Raw genomic sequence first — 17,378 nt, forward strand, 5'->3', positions numbered from 1 at the left:
GCTGAAATATAGACCAGAAACTGCTTAATTCATAATGTTTGGAACAAGTAGGACAATTAAAGGTGAGTTTATTTAGCAACATAAAAGATAGTTCAACAGAAAACATAGTCAGTTTCCACTTGTGATTTCTGGGATTTCCCTTCCCTCCCAAGTTTGAAATGCACTCACTTGCCTAAAGATGCAGCACAAAAACTTATTTTTTGTTTCTATTTTCTCCTAACTAAATCAAGTTCAGAGGTGAATCGGAAGAGACAGTTAAAAACCTTTTGGGCTTTCTGGAAAAATGAGTTTGAGAGATAGCAATGAAGGGAGAATGGAGGTGGGAAAGTAAATGTATGTTGGTTTTTTCCCCTGGGTATTTACTACTCAGCTCAAGCAGAAATACCCCTGTTTAGGGTGAAAGGTGAGGAAGAATGCTAGTACTTAAAGGGTAAAATGAAATGACACACGTGGATGAATGGGAGATCTGCATGAAAAATGCATGTGATCATAAATAGTTTTGTAAATGAGAACCGGATACACCGTGGTAATGAAGAGTAGCTTCAGAAAACAACCTGTGAAGCCACAGTAGCATTTGAATGCAGACTGAAAGGAGATGGTCTCCCTGTCCCATCAGTGTGTCTTCTGTGGTGCTCTTAGTCCTCTGTGCCTGTGCTGCATGAAGCAAAAGGTTAGTGTCCTGTACTCCATTTCATACTTAACATACTTAGCACAGATGTTTGATTAGTTGTTGTTAACTATTAAAGAGGATTTCACTGACTGTGGCCGACCAGTTTTGTGTGGGAAGTTGTCTCTCATCAGTCCTGGCTGAGTCAACAGAGGCTGAAGTGCTTTCCTTTTTCTTCTCATCTCTGTTTTCTGGAAGGCTCTTGCAGTGGTAGTCTGTATTTTATGCATTTTGTTTCATTATTAATTTGCCTGAAGACTCACCATTTGCATATAGCTTTATTGTAGGTCTCTGAGGATGTGTGATCTGGATTCTGTTGTGTTCTGCTAGCACTGGGGTGCCATATGGGACTTCACCAAGGCTGTGAAGGTCTCATCATCTTGTTAATTATTTTTATAATTGGAAGTTGTTAAACCATGGAATTCAAAATTATAATTTGAACACTGTGATGTATTCTTGATATTCACTTTAATTCTTTGTGCTTATGGAAATGAGTAAGAGTGTTAAAAAAAACCCAAACAAGTGGGATGTGGGAGGAGAAGGTATGAACCAGAGGTAAAAATTAGCATTAAATTCCCCTGCTCCTACTTATGTTTTTAGGACAGTGGATAAACAAGTAATTTTGGGAGGTAATGGAATCAAACTCCTGGAAGAATGAGGCAGTAGAAAGTATCCAAACGTTCTTCACATTGAAGTCATTGGTCTTTTATTATGCTGCTGGATTAGAATGATAGGAGGAGTATGCTAAATATAAAGGCTTTGTTTTTCCTGTTATTAGCATCTGAATTTTTAGCAAGGTCTTTCTTCATGGCTTGTCTCTGTATTAGCATTCTTCATTTCACACTCCTGCACATGTACCTGTGAAAACAGCAGGAAGAGTGACAGCGTGATGGTAACAGTTCAGCCCGGTGTCTGCAGGGTAAACACCACCACTTAAGTCTGATCTGAGCAGGTTTGACACGCCGATTAAAACTGCAGATTGAATTAGTGAAGTCTCCCGGCATCTCATGTTCTGTTCACACTAGAAACCGAATAGAAATCCCAGGACTTCTGGCCCAGCTGTGTGATGGAGCTGGAGTCCACATCATCAGTCTGTCTCTGTGAAAAGCAGTTACTGGACACGGGACAACAGTGACCCGAGCAAGTGATGTCTGGCTGCAGAGACTGAGACTATAATTTGAGAGAAGAGCGAGGACACCCCTTTTATTTCAGTAGATGTTAACACTGGAGCCCCTTGGTGGCAATTTTAGGTGCCATCCCCATTAAGGTCGTTTAGATGTGAACGAGCCTTGTGCAGAACTATTTCGCAATAGATGGAAACACCCTTGAAAGAGGAAGGAATCTCTCGCTGAGCTGATCTTCAAAGGCCACACAAGTAACACTTTCTTTATTGCTCAATAATTGGTTGTACTCCATGTTATGTGACTTAGAAACGGGAAGAAAGCTTTAGTGGCTAACTTTCTTCTTCCCAAAATACTTTGCATAGCTGGGGAATGTGACTTCAGGAGAACAGTTGAGAAGTGAGGGGATTTGACAGCTTAAAGTAGCCGTTAAAATGAGGGAAAGCAAATGGGCAGCACTATTTCCATTTTAAGCATTGTCAGTGTAACAAGCATGCAGCCCAGTTTCAGAAAGAATCCGTGAATGTGAGGTTATTTGGGCAGCAGAAATGAAGTTGGAAACACGGTTTGCCTTGGAGATAAAACTTCCAAAGCATTCTGGGTACCTGGATGTCCAATTGCCAGTCAAGTTAATGACTAAAGTTGTTCTTTGGAGCTTCAGTTTTTGTGTGCACACCCAAGAATGTGTTAAGCTTTGAACAAATATGAAGATCTGTTTGTTGCACATGACTTGTGGCAGAGGTTCTGCTTTCCCATCCATGCGAGGTCAGGTGGGTCAGCTCATGTGTTCAAACTCCCCCATCACTTGGGGAAGGCTTGAAGTGTTTGTACTGGCATGTGTTGCTCTCATTGGGAAGCCGGTGGAATCTGATGGAGAGGAATAAGTTACATCTATATGAGCAGTTTAATGACGTGCACATCTTGGTTGTCAATTGGAAGTCTGTGCTGCTTAATCTGTTGATATTCCAATAAGTGCCCCTGGCAGGGATTGAAACTAGATGATCTTAAGGTCCTTTCCAACTCTAAGTATTCTATGAGGGGGACATGAAAATGGGAGAACATGAGATTTGGCAGGTTGGAGGGCCAAAGGATGTAGACAATAATGTGAAGCTATGGCGGGAGCCTGCTGCGATACACGGCTTATGGTCAGTGCTGTATCTTGCTTGAGTGTTCTTAGTTGTAAGCCAGTCTCTGGAGTCAGAGGCGAGTAGTGATTGCTTCTAGAGCATGTTTTGGTGGTTGTTTTTCAGAGAAAACAGGTGCAAAATGACCTTTTGTTTCCACCCCTCACTGTGGTCTGGTGGGAGTGTTCTCACTGAACACTCTGTCATGCTTCCTGCCTTGTTTTCTTGCTTTTCTTGAGGAATGCTAAAGCCTTGTGGAATTCATTGTTTCCTAATGTTATCCTTAACTGGAAGGAGGCTGCAAAAATGAACACAGAGGATGTGTATTGGAATTGAAAGGTGAAACAGCAGCTCATGGAGGTTCTTGAGCCATCTCCCAGCCCATGACTAAACTTACATGACTGGTGGCACACTTTACCTGCTAAACCTGTATCTGTCACTGGCAGGGTTGGCGTGCTTTGAGCTGAACCATGTGCTGCTCTCATTAGCCTACTCCTGGTTGTAGAGCCAAGACAGCTCACAAGCTGCACTCTTGCTTCTTTCTGGAAGTTACATGCTTCCCCAGCCACCAGCTTTTCCTGGCTTCAGAGGGACACTGATACCTCCATTGATCTCTATGTTTGAAAATACTCATGGAGTTTTACTGTTCGAGAATGAGAAGTTTCTCATTAAGTTAACCAAAGTATTAGCTAATTTACTGATGACATTGCCCCCATATGAGATCTGTTTAATTACTGTGAAGAGCTTTTTTTAAGCTATGAAATGATTTGAGTTTTTAGTGAAAACTGAAATGAAGCTTAGTACTGAAGTTTGGGAATTTTCTGAAGAGCTTTACTAGCAGTATCCTCCTGGGAAATCTTTTGTGGGAGGTGGTCTGTTGTGGAGAAAGGTGAAAATAACATTAAGGATACTAAAATTAGACCAAATTTGCCATGAAATAATTGAGGCTTTTTAACTCTTCAGATTCCAGATTATCACAGATAATGCATTTTTGTAATGAACTTTGGAAATGCTAAATCAATTTAAAGAACAAGCTTCTCAGTATTAATTGTTTGAAGGCATGATGTTGTTAACTACTCTCAAATCTCCTTTTTAGAAGTCCTTTAGAAGGTTTTGCATTGATTGCATGTATCCCTGGACTTTGGGATTCCATGAATTAAAGGTTGTGTCTTAGGATCAAAGCATTCTGTGCACTGTCATCCCTATGATTCATGGCTTTGACACTGAGCCTTTGCCTACCTTCAGCTTGCTGAGCAGATCCATGAGACAAGGAAGGAACTAACTGGATCCCTCTGGCTGCAATGCCTTTCCTTTGGAATCTCACACCTGGCAAGTGATGGTGTTGCCAATTTTACCGACTTCTTTCATCCTTGAGGAACAGAAAAGAGAACAGATACTTGAATACATGACCCCAGTGTAACACAGTGTTGTGGGGCATTGGCTGCTTAGTGAAATGGCCAAAAGCTGTTCCGTTGTCAGAAAAGGATCTCTCTTCTCTTTAGCAAAGTCTGCAGAAAGCTAATTTCACCTTGCCTTGCTGGTTGATAGAGGAGGTCGGTGTTCTGGTCACAGCTTGAGGCAGGACAAGTGTCTCTGCTCACTTCATAAATAGAAAGTCAGTATCTTCACGCTTTTGGTCTGCCTGACAGCTTCACTGTGGTGCATTTGCCTTTGCACTACCCATCATGGAGTTTTCTTTTGCCAGACTTGACCTAGTGAGGCCACTGAGACACTCCGGCAGATCCACCTGTGGGATAACAGACCAAACGGAGGCAGCTACCCGGAGCTATGTTCAGGTTTTTATTCATACTCTGATCTAAATGATGCTCTGAGAATTGAGTTAAGGTGGTGGGGATGGTGGTGGGGGAGGCCTGGACAAGCCACTGCCAAGATTGCCTTTCCAGGGTGAACCTGCTCCATCTTCCTGTGCAGTCAGCAGTCTGAGTTATCTCGAAGGGTAGGATCTCCTTGGAAGGCATTCTTTCCTATGGGAAACCATGACCTTTCCTCTTTGGATAGGGTTACAGCAGGATGCCAAGTTAGTTTCTTGCTACAAGTATGGTTTATCTGATGCAGGTGGTTAAATTTGCTTACAGGGATTAGGGAGTGGATTTCCCTCCCTGCGATTTCCCTTCTCAAAGGTGGGAGTGTGTGTGAACGCATGTAAACTTGTGAGTAATGGCCTGCCTTGTGGGGGATTGATTTTATATGCCTGTGCTTATGTTAAATCATGTAAATGGTGGAAGAGCAGGGTGTGGGATAGCTGCAATACCTCCGTATCAGAAACCTTCACAAGGCCATGTTTGCACTGCTTTCTTGACGCCAGCATAATCTGAGAGAGGTAGAAGTGGTGTGTTTGAAGGAGAGCGGAAGGTGCCTCTCTGCTGGCACAGACAGCACACCGTGTTCCCTCCTGATCCCAGCCCTCTGGGGGGAGGACAGGTCCGTGATGTTCCCCATGTCATCTTCGTATTCTCCCCAGCTGTGAAATTGGCTGAAAGAAGGATTTACCTCTATGTAAATATGTACTGGCTTAGTTCACATCTTCCCTTTCTGCAGAATACGTGCATCCTCTTTTTGAGCTAAAGATGTTACATGGGTTTAAGGGTGGTTTGTACTGCTGGAAGTCAGGCTGTTGTGTAGTTTGAATATTTTCTTTTTTTCTCCAGTTACCCTTTACCACTTTTTCTTAGTTCCTGGAGAAGTTCTTTACTATTTTTGGTAACTTTATACTATTGCCCTTCTGCTGTTCTGCCCCCAGTGCCTCTTTATTTGACTAAAACTGACATAATTTAAATAGAAGCCTGCTCTGGTTTGGCTGAATTGGTTTAAAGAGTACCTTATGCTAAACCAGAGCAAATACAAACCCTGTGTTTCTATTCCATGCATATTACCTGCTGTTTTAACTTGCTTCTTGCCAGGGTTTTGCAGATTTCCTCCTCTTAACACGGTCTTTCATTCTCCCCTTCAAAATACACTCAAAGCAGTTTTGTTAGCAAGTAGCGCCTTCTGTGCACACAACTGTTCAGTGCTGGAAGAATCTCTCCTGATGCTGATCTAACTTACTGTCAGAGCCAGCTATGCTACAAAACAAAGTGGTATTTGCTTAGAAGCAATATATTCATAAACTAGGCTTTGTAGTATTTTGCTGTTACTTTTCTGCTCTCTGCATCAAAGGAAGTGGGTTTGCATGGCTTAGGTAGCGTCCGATGATAGCTCTGCAGCCTGCAAGTCACAAGACCAAACCTTGAGCAGACAGAAAGAAGCATCACTTCTGTCGGAGCTTATGGCAGCAAAGCATCTGACCCAAATCTGTTGGAGAATGTTGTAAACCTACCCTTTGTACTGCAGATGTACAAGCTTATTCTGTATTTTGCCTATGAACTCTAATGGAAAAGGCTACCAGATAAGTCAGGCTGATATTAAAGACCTTGTTTATGCTGTGTTTCTGTCAGGATGAGTATTCAGTGTATCACACTTTAAAAAACTTATTTTTCAAGTGTTGTAGAAACATTAACTTCTGAAATAGCATGTGGGTTGGATGGTTATGGAATTTGAGTGCTGTTGAAGTAACCAAATCTTAAAGAAGAAAGTAATTTTAGGTTAAATCTGCAGATAGGAATAAGCTGGCTTGGGTAATTAATTTGGATTTAGAGTTGCTTAATTTCTCTTGGCATTTGCAAATCCCAAACTGACTTGTGGAATGTTCTTGATTTGAAAAAGGTTTTATTGAAAACATGTGTGACCGTTTCTGAGGGCAACAATATTTGAAGAACAAAGCAGCATCTGTATAATAACGGAGGGAGACAAGAAAACTCGCTGTAAACATAGCTAATGTCATTTTTGTGGCATCATTTGTTAGCATGTCTTGTGTTTTAGAGCCAAACAGTCTATAAAAAGTCTGTAAAAAGATTGTTAGCTGTTCTGAATGATATTTTAAATACATAACATGCCCAAAGCTGGAGTCTAAATCAGGCAAAAAATCAGAATGAATTAATAGAAATAGAACCCGAATTCATGGGACTTCTTTTAACTCTTCAAAGGAAAGTACTGGCAGGAGTATCTCTTTCTTATCCTTTGTTGAAGTATGTCTTTATATTAGAAGATTGTGTTCAGTAGAATTGCCAGGACTTCTGAAATGAAACTGATTCAGAAAGGAGGAATGAAGAATGTTACCGAATTGGTTTCATGTTAAAAGACAGGTTTCTGTTGATTAAAAACCTATGTTGCTACAGAAATGTCTCTCTGTGGTAATGGAAAATATTAATAACACTTTCTTTGGTGATCTGCGCTTCGGATATTATTTTTAGTTATCTCTGTGTGCAACGAGACTAAACTGTTTTGTTTGATTCATTGCAGGACCAGTTTGACAACTTAGAAAAACACACGCAATGGGGTATTGATGTGCTGGAAAAGTTCATCAAGTTTGTGAAAGAAAGAACAGAGATTGAGCTCAGCTATGCAAAGCAGCTTAGGTAAGTTGAGATTAAGTTCTGGACTTGGAGTTGCATCTCTTCAGAGCCTGTAATCATCTGCAAGTTCATTGTTTCAGTGGTAGTTTGGTTTATAATAATGGCTTTTAGAGAATAGCTTTAATATGGAGAATAGAAAGCTAAAGTTAATTTACGATAATGTTTTGTTATCTCTGCTAAAAATCCTATGCTTTCCAAAAAGAAAGGTTATTTAGGTGACTGAGTAGCATACTAGGGTTTACTCACGACTTCTGCACGATTAATGGCTCAGGCATTGAGAGCATTGTAATGTTTTCCATGAAATTAGGACTGCTTTGTGTAAATGGTGCAGGCTTTGAGAATTCAGCAGGATAATGATCATTTGTTGGAAGGCAAAGTTTAGGGTTTCTTTTCATAAGACGGGTTTTTTTTAATGCATGTTGGAGAAACTGCAGGTCAGAAAGTCAGTCTCAGCCCTTGGAAACGTTGTCTGTGTGGTCAGCCAGGTTGCAGCCTTAGGTTTGAATTGTGACACTTCTGTAATCTTGCCACTGTTCTTGCAATGTGTTTCCCGAGCAGAGCAGAGATCCTGTGAATTTGTGTCAAGGAGCCAAATTACTGGAAATTCCTGCTAGGTACTTTCTGAGCATCTGATTTGACCATCAGGTTGTAGGTAGAGGAGATTGCATGTGAACCAGATCCAGAAACCACATTCCCTGAGGTTGGATCCAGTGTAAATGGGGAAGGGGTACTAAGAACCCTCCCACAAGGAGTAGCTCTTACGCTGCTTTTCCCAGTAGTGTAGAAAAAATGAGGTGATATGAGGGGTTAGAAGGAAGTACAACACACAGGCAGCCCTGCTGCTGCCAGAGGGGCTGTGGTGCAGTATTGTTGGCAGCTGCTAGTGTCCAGGGTGATAAACTGGATTTAGTGGAGCTAACTGGGGAGGGGAGTGCAGGACTCATCCTTCCTAACTCCTCCAGGAAATCCATACTTTTTTTTTTCCCCTAATGTCTTTTTAATGATGATAATATATATTAGAGCTCCTTCCATCTAGTCTGTAGTTAGATTGAGAGCTGAGGTTCTAGCTCATCTGTATGTGTCTAAACTACAGTGTCTATTAGAAAAACAAACCAGTTTTTGATGCTTGTGTTGGAATGGGTCTGAGATGCACAATGGTCTGTTATTTTCAAGGAGCTCATAGTTGATAACCCCCTGCCTTCATGGTTATGTGCTTTCTCAGGGGAATGCCACAAGGATTCCCCAGGGTTTGTGCTATAGACAAGCAGGAAATAGAAAATGACTTGTGCAGGAACAAATTGCTCACATCCTATGGAGATGAGAAGAGATTGAATTACAGAGGCAAAATGAGCTGGAAGAAAGAGAATATGACTGGACTGGGAAGCCCCAGCAGAGTATCTGTGTGAGCAGGCCTAGTCACGAGGAATCACACACTAGACTCACTGCATTTCTTAGGATGACAAATCTCAGGTGTAAAGAGCATAGATATGAAAATAAACACTCAAACAATGTTTTTACCTGATAGTTGTACCTAGGCCTGTCAAGAAACTCTTGAACTCCCAAGTTTTACTTCTTATTCAGTCCTAGACTTCCAAACCAAACTCGGTTGATTTGTTTCTTCTCTCTGTATTTTTAATTCCCCACACATAGCTGCATTTGTAACCACCCAAGATATGATTTGAGGACAAATCCTTCATCCCTGGAGAGTTCTTAAACCAAGTTCTGTTTGGAGTCAACTAGGAAGTTAGAGGTATAAAAGAAAAGAACAAAAATGTAGACCTGTCAAATGTTGAGATAAACCAGTGCTTAACATCAAAACCAACAAATAAAATCATGCATCTGCTTTTAATAAGTGTCCTCAAGGCTGGTGCAAACCTTTCTTTCGATGGCAGAGGGCTGCAGCGTATCACAACGCATCGTAACACGCAGACGTACTCTAAAAAAGGATAACACAAGATACTCCTGTGGACATGGTCTTATTTACAGTGTAAATAAAGCTGCTGAACTTTATTTTCTTCTGTGAAACTTGTGTTTGGCATCTGGGCTCCCTAGCTAGCTGTCCTTCCTGTCTGCATCTCAGCCTGGTCATCTGCTGACGTTTAATTGGCTTCTATTTAAAAATGGTTTTTTCCTTCCTCCTTATAATTCTACAGATATAGATGTAATATTTCCTTTTGGAAGTATTAAGTTAGATCTACATTATTGCAGGATGCATAAAATTTATCTGGTTACATCAGTGGAAGAAACTCCCAGGTGTCCCTTACACATTGTGCCTGCACTGTCATGTCTTGTACCGTTAACAATCAGCACTGGTTGTGATGGATAGATGGCCTTGAGGAAGATGGGAGAAAAAAATGTGTAAGGTATCAGGATAACCTGAGAATCAGGAACCTCTGATGGATGAGAAATGCGAGACAAAGAGGAAGATGTCAAAGAAATAATATAATCGTTTATATAGAAGGGAGTAAAGGAGGGGGATTAACTCAAATATATAGACTGTGTATTTTGTGTTTTATAAAGTACTTAGAAAATAATGTTTCACCCAGATACTAATCCTTGTTGCTTTCAGGATATTTTTTTCTGTGAAATCATACTGCCTGGGTTTGTTTTGCCCCATTTCTACACCTTTAAAGAGTCAGAAGATGACAGTAGCTGTGTCTGTCAGAATTAATTGGGCAATGTGACAGTGCAGGGAGAGGAGCCTTTTGAGTGTGTGTGAAAATGCAGTACTAGTCTAGTCTTCTGTGCTTGGTTTTTTGTGGTTTTTCCTTTCCTCTGGAAGCAGGTGTGTGGAGGGAGGCATTCCCATGGCACATGAAGAGTGCTGTAAGACTTCATGTAATCATGCAGAACAGTTTGCAGAGTTCTTCTCATGCTGGTATTGTTTAGTTGAAGCTGCTGTGTGTAAAACTAGAGACAAGCCTGTTGTTTCAGAGGATTCTCTTTTCAGAGAAGGCAGGGACTGGAAAGGAGATGCTCATTTGGATCCCTTCCAGTAGGGATACTTAAATTTTGAGAAAAGCATGTTTGTCTGTAACAAATCTGCCAGTGTTCTGGCTACTGCTGTTTGGGCAGATGCTCCTTAATTCCTTAGGGATCACAAAAGGAATAAGAAAGGCCTTGCTTTGTCCCAGTTAGCAGTAAAACCAGGGAGCAGGTTACACCTCTGATAAAGCAATTTCTTCTTAACTGGATGTGTTCTGGGAGTCCTCCAAAGAGTTTGGCACAGACAGGGCATTGAAACTCAGTAGTCCTCTGGATGATTCCATCAATACCACTTGTATGTTGTTATTAATTGCTGCAACAAACTATAAGTGTAATGAGAGATGCAATCACCTGTGCTAATTGCGATAATCAAGTTGCACATTTCTCCCAGTATCAGTTGATAAGCATAAAATGATTCCTCTTTCGTCATTTCAGCTTCCCACAGGTTTATGAAGGAAGCTTCCTTGGAAGCATCCTGCTAAAAAGGGGCAGATGTGCCTGGCCATGTCATGTGCTGCTGCAGATCACACTGATGGGCTGGCAGACCTTTAGATATGGAGTAGCACCTTCTGCTGGGTGCAGTCTGTAAAGCATGTCTCTGTAGCTGAGGACCAGTGTTTTCTCTGGAAAAGGCTCTCTCCTTTAAATCAGGTGAAGGAGGCTTATGCATCAGCAGAACCAGAACTCAGGTGTATCATCTTCATGACCTTAGTTTAGGAACTTCGGTTCAGAATCTGCTGCTTTTTGCAGTTAGAGAGTCTGAAGCACTGTGTGGCCTGTTCTTGAATTGCTACAGCAACACAATCAATGCCTAAGTACAGTCATAGCTCTGAAAAGGTGTCTCGTCACTGCAAATAAAAACTGCAGCCCCGCAGCATGTGTGTGAATGCAAAGGTTATCCAGGTAATTTAAAGGAGACTTTAATTTTTTATGTATGTATTTTTAATTATAGGAATCTTTCGAAGAAATACCAACCCAAAAAGAACTCCAAAGAGGAGGAGGAATACAGGTATGTTCATGATTTACTGCTGGGTGAGCATGTATTGATGCAGGAAGGGAAAAAGTTTGGGTTACCAACTAGGATTTGGCTTGTAAATGAAAGATTTTAAACTCAAGAGTGTAGAAATCATAGATACAGACTTTTATGGTGGATACTAAGGAGTGGATTTTCAAAGTCTGGATTTGGTCTGTAACTACTCAATTCCCTCTGTATGCTATGGGTTCTGGATGTCTGGTTTAGTTTCTTTTTGCTTTATTTTTCCCATTTACCTTAACTTTGTCAGCCTGTATGATCCTGGCTCTTTGAATTGAATGACCAAACTCTTAACTACTTTCAGCAGGAACAGAAGCAGTTGTTAAATTTAGCATGAAACGTAAGCAGTCTGTGTGAGTATTAAATTACTCAAATGGACTGGCAACACAGGCTAGTAACTTACTAAAGGGGTAATCTTATAACAGCATGGAGAAACCAGTGGTTCTTGAAGAGTAAGGTGAAGGATGTAGTTTGTACTCCCAGTATCCTGGGATGGATCAGTGCAGGACTTGCTGCAGTTGGAGGATGCTGCATGGCCTCAGCTGTCTGCTGTTGATTTGTGTACTTAGAGACTCTCTCCCTGGTGCCAGAGGACTAATGTGCTCACAGATAGTGACTGCAGCATCAAAGCACAGCTCTACAGAGCAACACTGCGGGCATGGATACAGGGGATGATAGACCCATGTTGCTAAGAACATTCCCACCTTTGAGGAGATTAAAGATACTCTTCAGAGAGCAGTTTCTAGAGGATGAGCTTTCCAACAGACTATGTCTGGCTATAAACCAGAGCAAGAACTTTTTTCCTGAGAGCTCTCTGAAGTTTCTCACTGCCAGTGTTTTGTAACGCATCGGCTCTGAACAAAGCCATCCCAGAGTCCAAGCCTGCAGCCTTGTGTTGCAGGAGGCAGCTCTGCCTCTGGAGAGACCAGCAGCAGACTCAAACCCTTGACCTTGACATTTGAAACATTGCAAACATAGGAGTTTGGATATGGGTCCAACTGTAGGATTATGTTAATTTAGATTTTGGGGTCAGCCCCCCAAGCTGCTGTATACAGCTACTCTGGTAGCTCCTATTAACAGAGATAACAGCCCTTTCATTCTCCTTTTAGTTTATTTTTAGTAACGTTGTTTGGGAATCAGTTATTTATGCTATTGTTTCCTGAGATACTGATATTTACACAAGGAAGGTTATGTTCCCAGCACAGTGGTTCTTTTGGTCTGTACCTGGGGTTAGCAATAAATCTACCCTTGGGTAGCTCTACCATAAATGGGTATTTGGAGTTTGCTACAACGAATTTTGACACACCTTTCATTGCTGGAAAAGGATATTGGAGTTAAATGATTCATATGATGTGGCACAGAAGATCCTGTGTATCCTTTGCCCTTTTAAGTATCATGTTCACCTCACTATAGTTTCCTCATGTCTCTAAACAATGTCTGGGGTTTGTCACGCGACCTTTGGGTGCCTTGGACACTGCTTCGAGACAGCCCTTATAAAAATGATCAGTGCTCAAGCCTATTGCCAGTCTGGTTCTGTGGCTTTGATCCTTTGTCTTTTGCAACTGGGATTTCTTTCAAGGCACCACTGTGCATGTGTCTGCTTCTACTGGACTATAGTTTTAGTCTCCTTTTTCAGTTTCTTTGATGCCTTTTTCATCCCTACATGTACCACTCCCCTCTTTGCTCTAAATCTCTCCCTCTTTGCTTTGCTTTTTCACCTTCAGGTGATGCTGTCAGTGCAGACCATTTAATGTTAACAGGGTGGGGTTTTTTAGCACATACAAGAGCAGTGCTTCAGAGCTGCTGTTCTCCAGCTGACCAGCACAGCCAGCTGGGGTATTTAAATGCAGCTCTGTTGGTGCTGTGCTGGATATGCTAGTGACATAATCTGCTGTTTTGAAATTGTGTGCACAGATGTTCGTTTCTTCCTCTTAATAACACATGGAACATTGTATGGGAGATTATTTTATATGAAAAATAAACCTTGTGATGGAAGGTACTAAAAACATGAGTTGACATTGAACACCTGGTTAGTAAACTCAGGTTTTGAAAGCTTTATAAACTATAGCTGGTTTAAATCCAATTTGCACTATCCAAAGTCTTATTTTCTGCTCTATGCTAGCCAAAAAGATGGTTGCTTAAGCCAGGATTTGCCAGGTAGGGTGTACTGATGACTGTGCAGTGAGTTATAGGACTTGAAAGAGTATAGCTAGAGATGCTTGGTGAATAGAGATGAGAATAGTGAAGTTCCTGAGCTGTGCTGATTAAAAACCCTAGCGCTCTAAAACTGTGATATTCCAAGAGCTAATGTCAAACTGTCTAAATCAAGGTAGATTTATCAGACTACTGTCAGAGTGTGCAATAGGCTTGTGTTTGAGAAATTCCTTCAAGTGAATATGTTAACTCATATTCAGTCTCACGTAGCAATACTAACTGCTTAAGGAGGATTCAGCCTCCCTTTGCAGTGTGTCTTTCTGAAAAGAAAGGGACTAAAAGCAAAATGTGTTTTTTGTCCTCTGCAGGTACACATCAGCTAGAGCCTTCCTAGCCACTTTAAATGAAATGAATGACTATGCTGGACAGCATGAGGTCATCTCAGAGAACATGACCTCTCTTATCACTGGAGAGCTAACGCGCTATGTGCAGGAGCTGAAGCAAGAGAGGAAATCGGTAACGGATCGGTTTTTATTATTCACAATTCATTGCTCTTTTAAGACAGATAATTAGTGGTAGGGGAGTTCAATGTTAAGCAAAATGTGTTTTAGGTCATTAAACAGGAGCTTTGCTAATGAACCAAGCGTTAAAAAAGTGGGTTACGTGCCCTGGCCAAGTCACTGAACCATTTGAATCAAACATAAAATCAGACAGCAATGCCTTCAGGAGAATCCCTGCTAAATAAGCTGAGACCCATCTGTGCTTAAGGCTCTGTTAGCCAAAAGCTTGCTTAGGGGAGAGTCCAGCAGCACTGTGTAAAGCCTGAAATAAACAGAGAAACTCTGACTGAGATGGATTGAACGAATTATTAGGATTTTGGGTCACATTTTCCTGCTTCTCAGCCAGATCTAGTTTAACAGAGCTTCCTAAAAAATGGTTCTAATGAGAAATATGGGGTCTGGTGTGTTCTGTGATGGTGGGGAATTGGGTTTTCAACCTGTTGTCCTTCAAGACTAGTAGAATTAGGATCTTTATGTTAGTACTCAATTTTAGTTAGCACTTTAGGTACCTATGTGCCTGCTACAGTAAATGTTCAAAGCTGATAAATTTGCATGTCACCAGCTCTAAGAGGCATATAGTTGAGATGTGATTTTCCTTCCTTGCCTTGAACCCTTTTATCCCTGGGATAAAATAGTGAATCTAAGCATTAATGTTACAAATACTTGTAATGCAGGTATAAAATGACAAAGTGCAACGAGGCAAGGGAGCATCAGAGCACTGTATTTAATTTCCAAACTGTTGGTCCTTATGGAAAGTGCAGAAGTACTCATGCTCAGTCTAGCAAAACTTAAGCATTTAGCATTATAGTCCCACTAAAGGTTAAGCTTGTGTTGAAGTGCTGTGCAGGACCAGAGTCCTGGAAATTGCCCTTTTTTCCTGAGTATAATATTAAGCTGGTAAGTCTGTCAACAAAGCAATAGAACATAGAGACACACCTTTAATTTGCAGAATGGTGTGTAATCTTTCTGGGACATGATTTGGCAGCAGCGTAAAAGAATATTTTACGTATAGCTGTGATGAGAATGTTTTCTTAGCCACTTCTATGACCTTTTATTCAGCATGGACTCTGTACAATAAGCAAAGCAAAAAGAAGCATTCTAGTATGGCATTTTTTTGTCACTTGTAAGCTTTTTACCTAATTTTTCAATTACATGGGTGTATAAGGTGCTTAGATTACCTGTTAGCAAGTCCTCTTTTATTGCACTTCAAATGTCTCTCTTGTAAAGTAAACACGAATAGTAACTATTGCTTTTTGGTTTTGTTTGTACACTATTGTAGTAAGTATGGCTCATAAGTAATGGGTGAGTGACAGGAAAATTGTTTTAATATAGGTTGAGTGATATCAGCATGGGAACAGCAAAAACAAACCGACAGTGTATTACCTGCTGTTGCTGATAATTCTCCGCCTTTAACAGAAAACAGTTGTCACTCATGGTTGCTTGTTTTGTTCTTGTAACACGAATCAAAGCTTTATAAATTACAAATCCTTGTCTGATTCCTGTAGATTTCTCATTTATGAGCGAATGGCGTTGAAAAGGAAACTGCTTCCTCCTTCAGGCATTTTTCATGCACAGCCTCTCTCACTTCAGGCTGTGAAACACAAACGTGTCAGTCATGCTGGGATCTGCAGGAGGGGAAGGTGGTGGCTGTGTAAATATCACACAGGGCTGATGTGTTGGCAAAACCTTTTATGATACGAGTTGATGACTGGTTTGGTATTTCCAGCAATTTTGCTGGCACATTTCTCATGCTTGCTGCTTGATCTGTCATCAGCTGTTGTTGTGCTACAAGTTCACAGGATCATTTAGGTTGGAAAAGACCTTTAAGATTGAGTCCAACCATTAACCTAACACTACAGAGTTCACCAAGTTGCTGTAAGAAAAGATGATCAATTCTGGGGCTATGGCCACACATAGGAATTGGGAAACCCACATTCTTGTCCACAGTCTTGTAGAATTTAAGTCATTCAGGTGTCCAGATACCTGTAAAATGGTACAAATTTCCAGTGATTTCAGTATGACTAATATAGACAGATCACCCTTGCCCTTTTTATTGTAATTTCCCATCTGAAAGGTGGAAGTGATACACAGAGGTGTCATAAGTGTAAATGTGTGAAAGATGAACTCAAGTACAGCAGAAAGGCTGTAAGGTCAGGCAAATATATTGGCCTTGAAAGCTTCTGTTTCCAAAGGAAACCCCTTTGATATGCAACAGGAATTGTGTATTTAATAGTCATGAGGGATGAGGGTGGTGATTTAAACACGTGGGGGCTGATGCATGCCTGCATTACTCTGTTTTCATGCTCATTTAGCTCTGATTAAAGTGGAATTACACTAGCAGATGATTGGGGTTGCACAACAATAAATCACATTTCTTTGTTTTCCCTTGACAAGTACAAGCCTGTAGTGTGTAAGCAGCGCAGAACTTGATAGTTTGTGAAGCCTTGCAATGGTTTTATGCTAGATAAAATTAATTTGGCGTGCAGTTTTTATGTATGTGGGGTTTACATATTGTGAAAGCTGTACTTGATGGCTGCCTATGTCGTGTTTCTCCATATAAGATAGCTGTTAAGGGTGAAAATAAGGGAAGAAACAACTAATGAAAACCAGGACAATCTGGAGGTTGGACTGGTGGGATGATTTGCAAATTCACTGTGGTTTGGTGCTGCTCAAAAGGCACATACCTCCTCTGTCCTGGTTTTGGAGCTTAGTAGAGTTCTGGGTTGTCTTTATGTTTTTACAGATCATGTACTTTGTTATATGATGGGGTTTGATCATCAGAAAGCAGTAAGAAAAATCAGGTAAAGACTTCTTGTGAAACTTCAATATCTTTAGCAAGAAAGGTGAATCAGTGCATTAAACCAGTAGCCCTCACTGATTTTGTCACCCTACCAGAGGAGCTGCTTTGCACCCACTGAAGTTAGGTGTACACCCTGCCTGCTTTTCACACACAGTGTATGTTCATGTGAGGAGAACTGCTCATGCTGTTTCAGTTCTTCCCAGCTCTCCAGTGAAGTGAAACTCTTCATAGTACCATTTCTCACTTCAACTTCTTGTATGCTCATGATCTTAGTGTGTCCGTGCTCTCATGTGAGTGATTCTCATCTTCAGCCAGAATCTTGCTAGCTGCTTCAAAGCTGAAATTTCAGTTCTATGCTATGTGTGAAGGTCATGCCCCATCCACCTTCCTTTTGAGGTTATTGAGGCCAGATACATGTGACCGAATTCCCCTTCACTGCCTGAAGACCTCCAACACCAAGCC

General features: G+C 41.1%; 1 protein-coding gene across 17 annotated transcripts in view; it reads left to right on the plus strand.

Annotated features, from left to right (window-relative positions):
* Positions 1-17,378, plus strand: part of FNBP1 (formin binding protein 1) — a 98,550-nt gene that overhangs the window by 24,315 nt on the left and 56,857 nt on the right. For all 17 annotated transcript variants that reach the window (XR_003994486.1, XM_030507080.1, XM_030507081.1 and 14 more), the window contains exons 2-4: positions 7,272-7,387; positions 11,322-11,378; positions 13,925-14,072. Coding sequence is in view for 16 of the 17 variants with exons in the window: in XM_030507080.1 (XP_030362940.1) it covers positions 7,272-7,387; positions 11,322-11,378; positions 13,925-14,072 (321 nt within the window). In the remaining variant the exon portion in view is untranslated. The remainder of the gene's footprint in view (positions 1-7,271; positions 7,388-11,321; positions 11,379-13,924; positions 14,073-17,378) is intronic.

The sequence above is a fragment of the Strigops habroptila genome, chromosome 15 (genome assembly GCF_004027225.2).
Source record: "Strigops habroptila isolate Jane chromosome 15, bStrHab1.2.pri, whole genome shotgun sequence".
NCBI lineage: Eukaryota > Metazoa > Chordata > Aves > Psittaciformes > Psittacidae > Strigops > Strigops habroptila.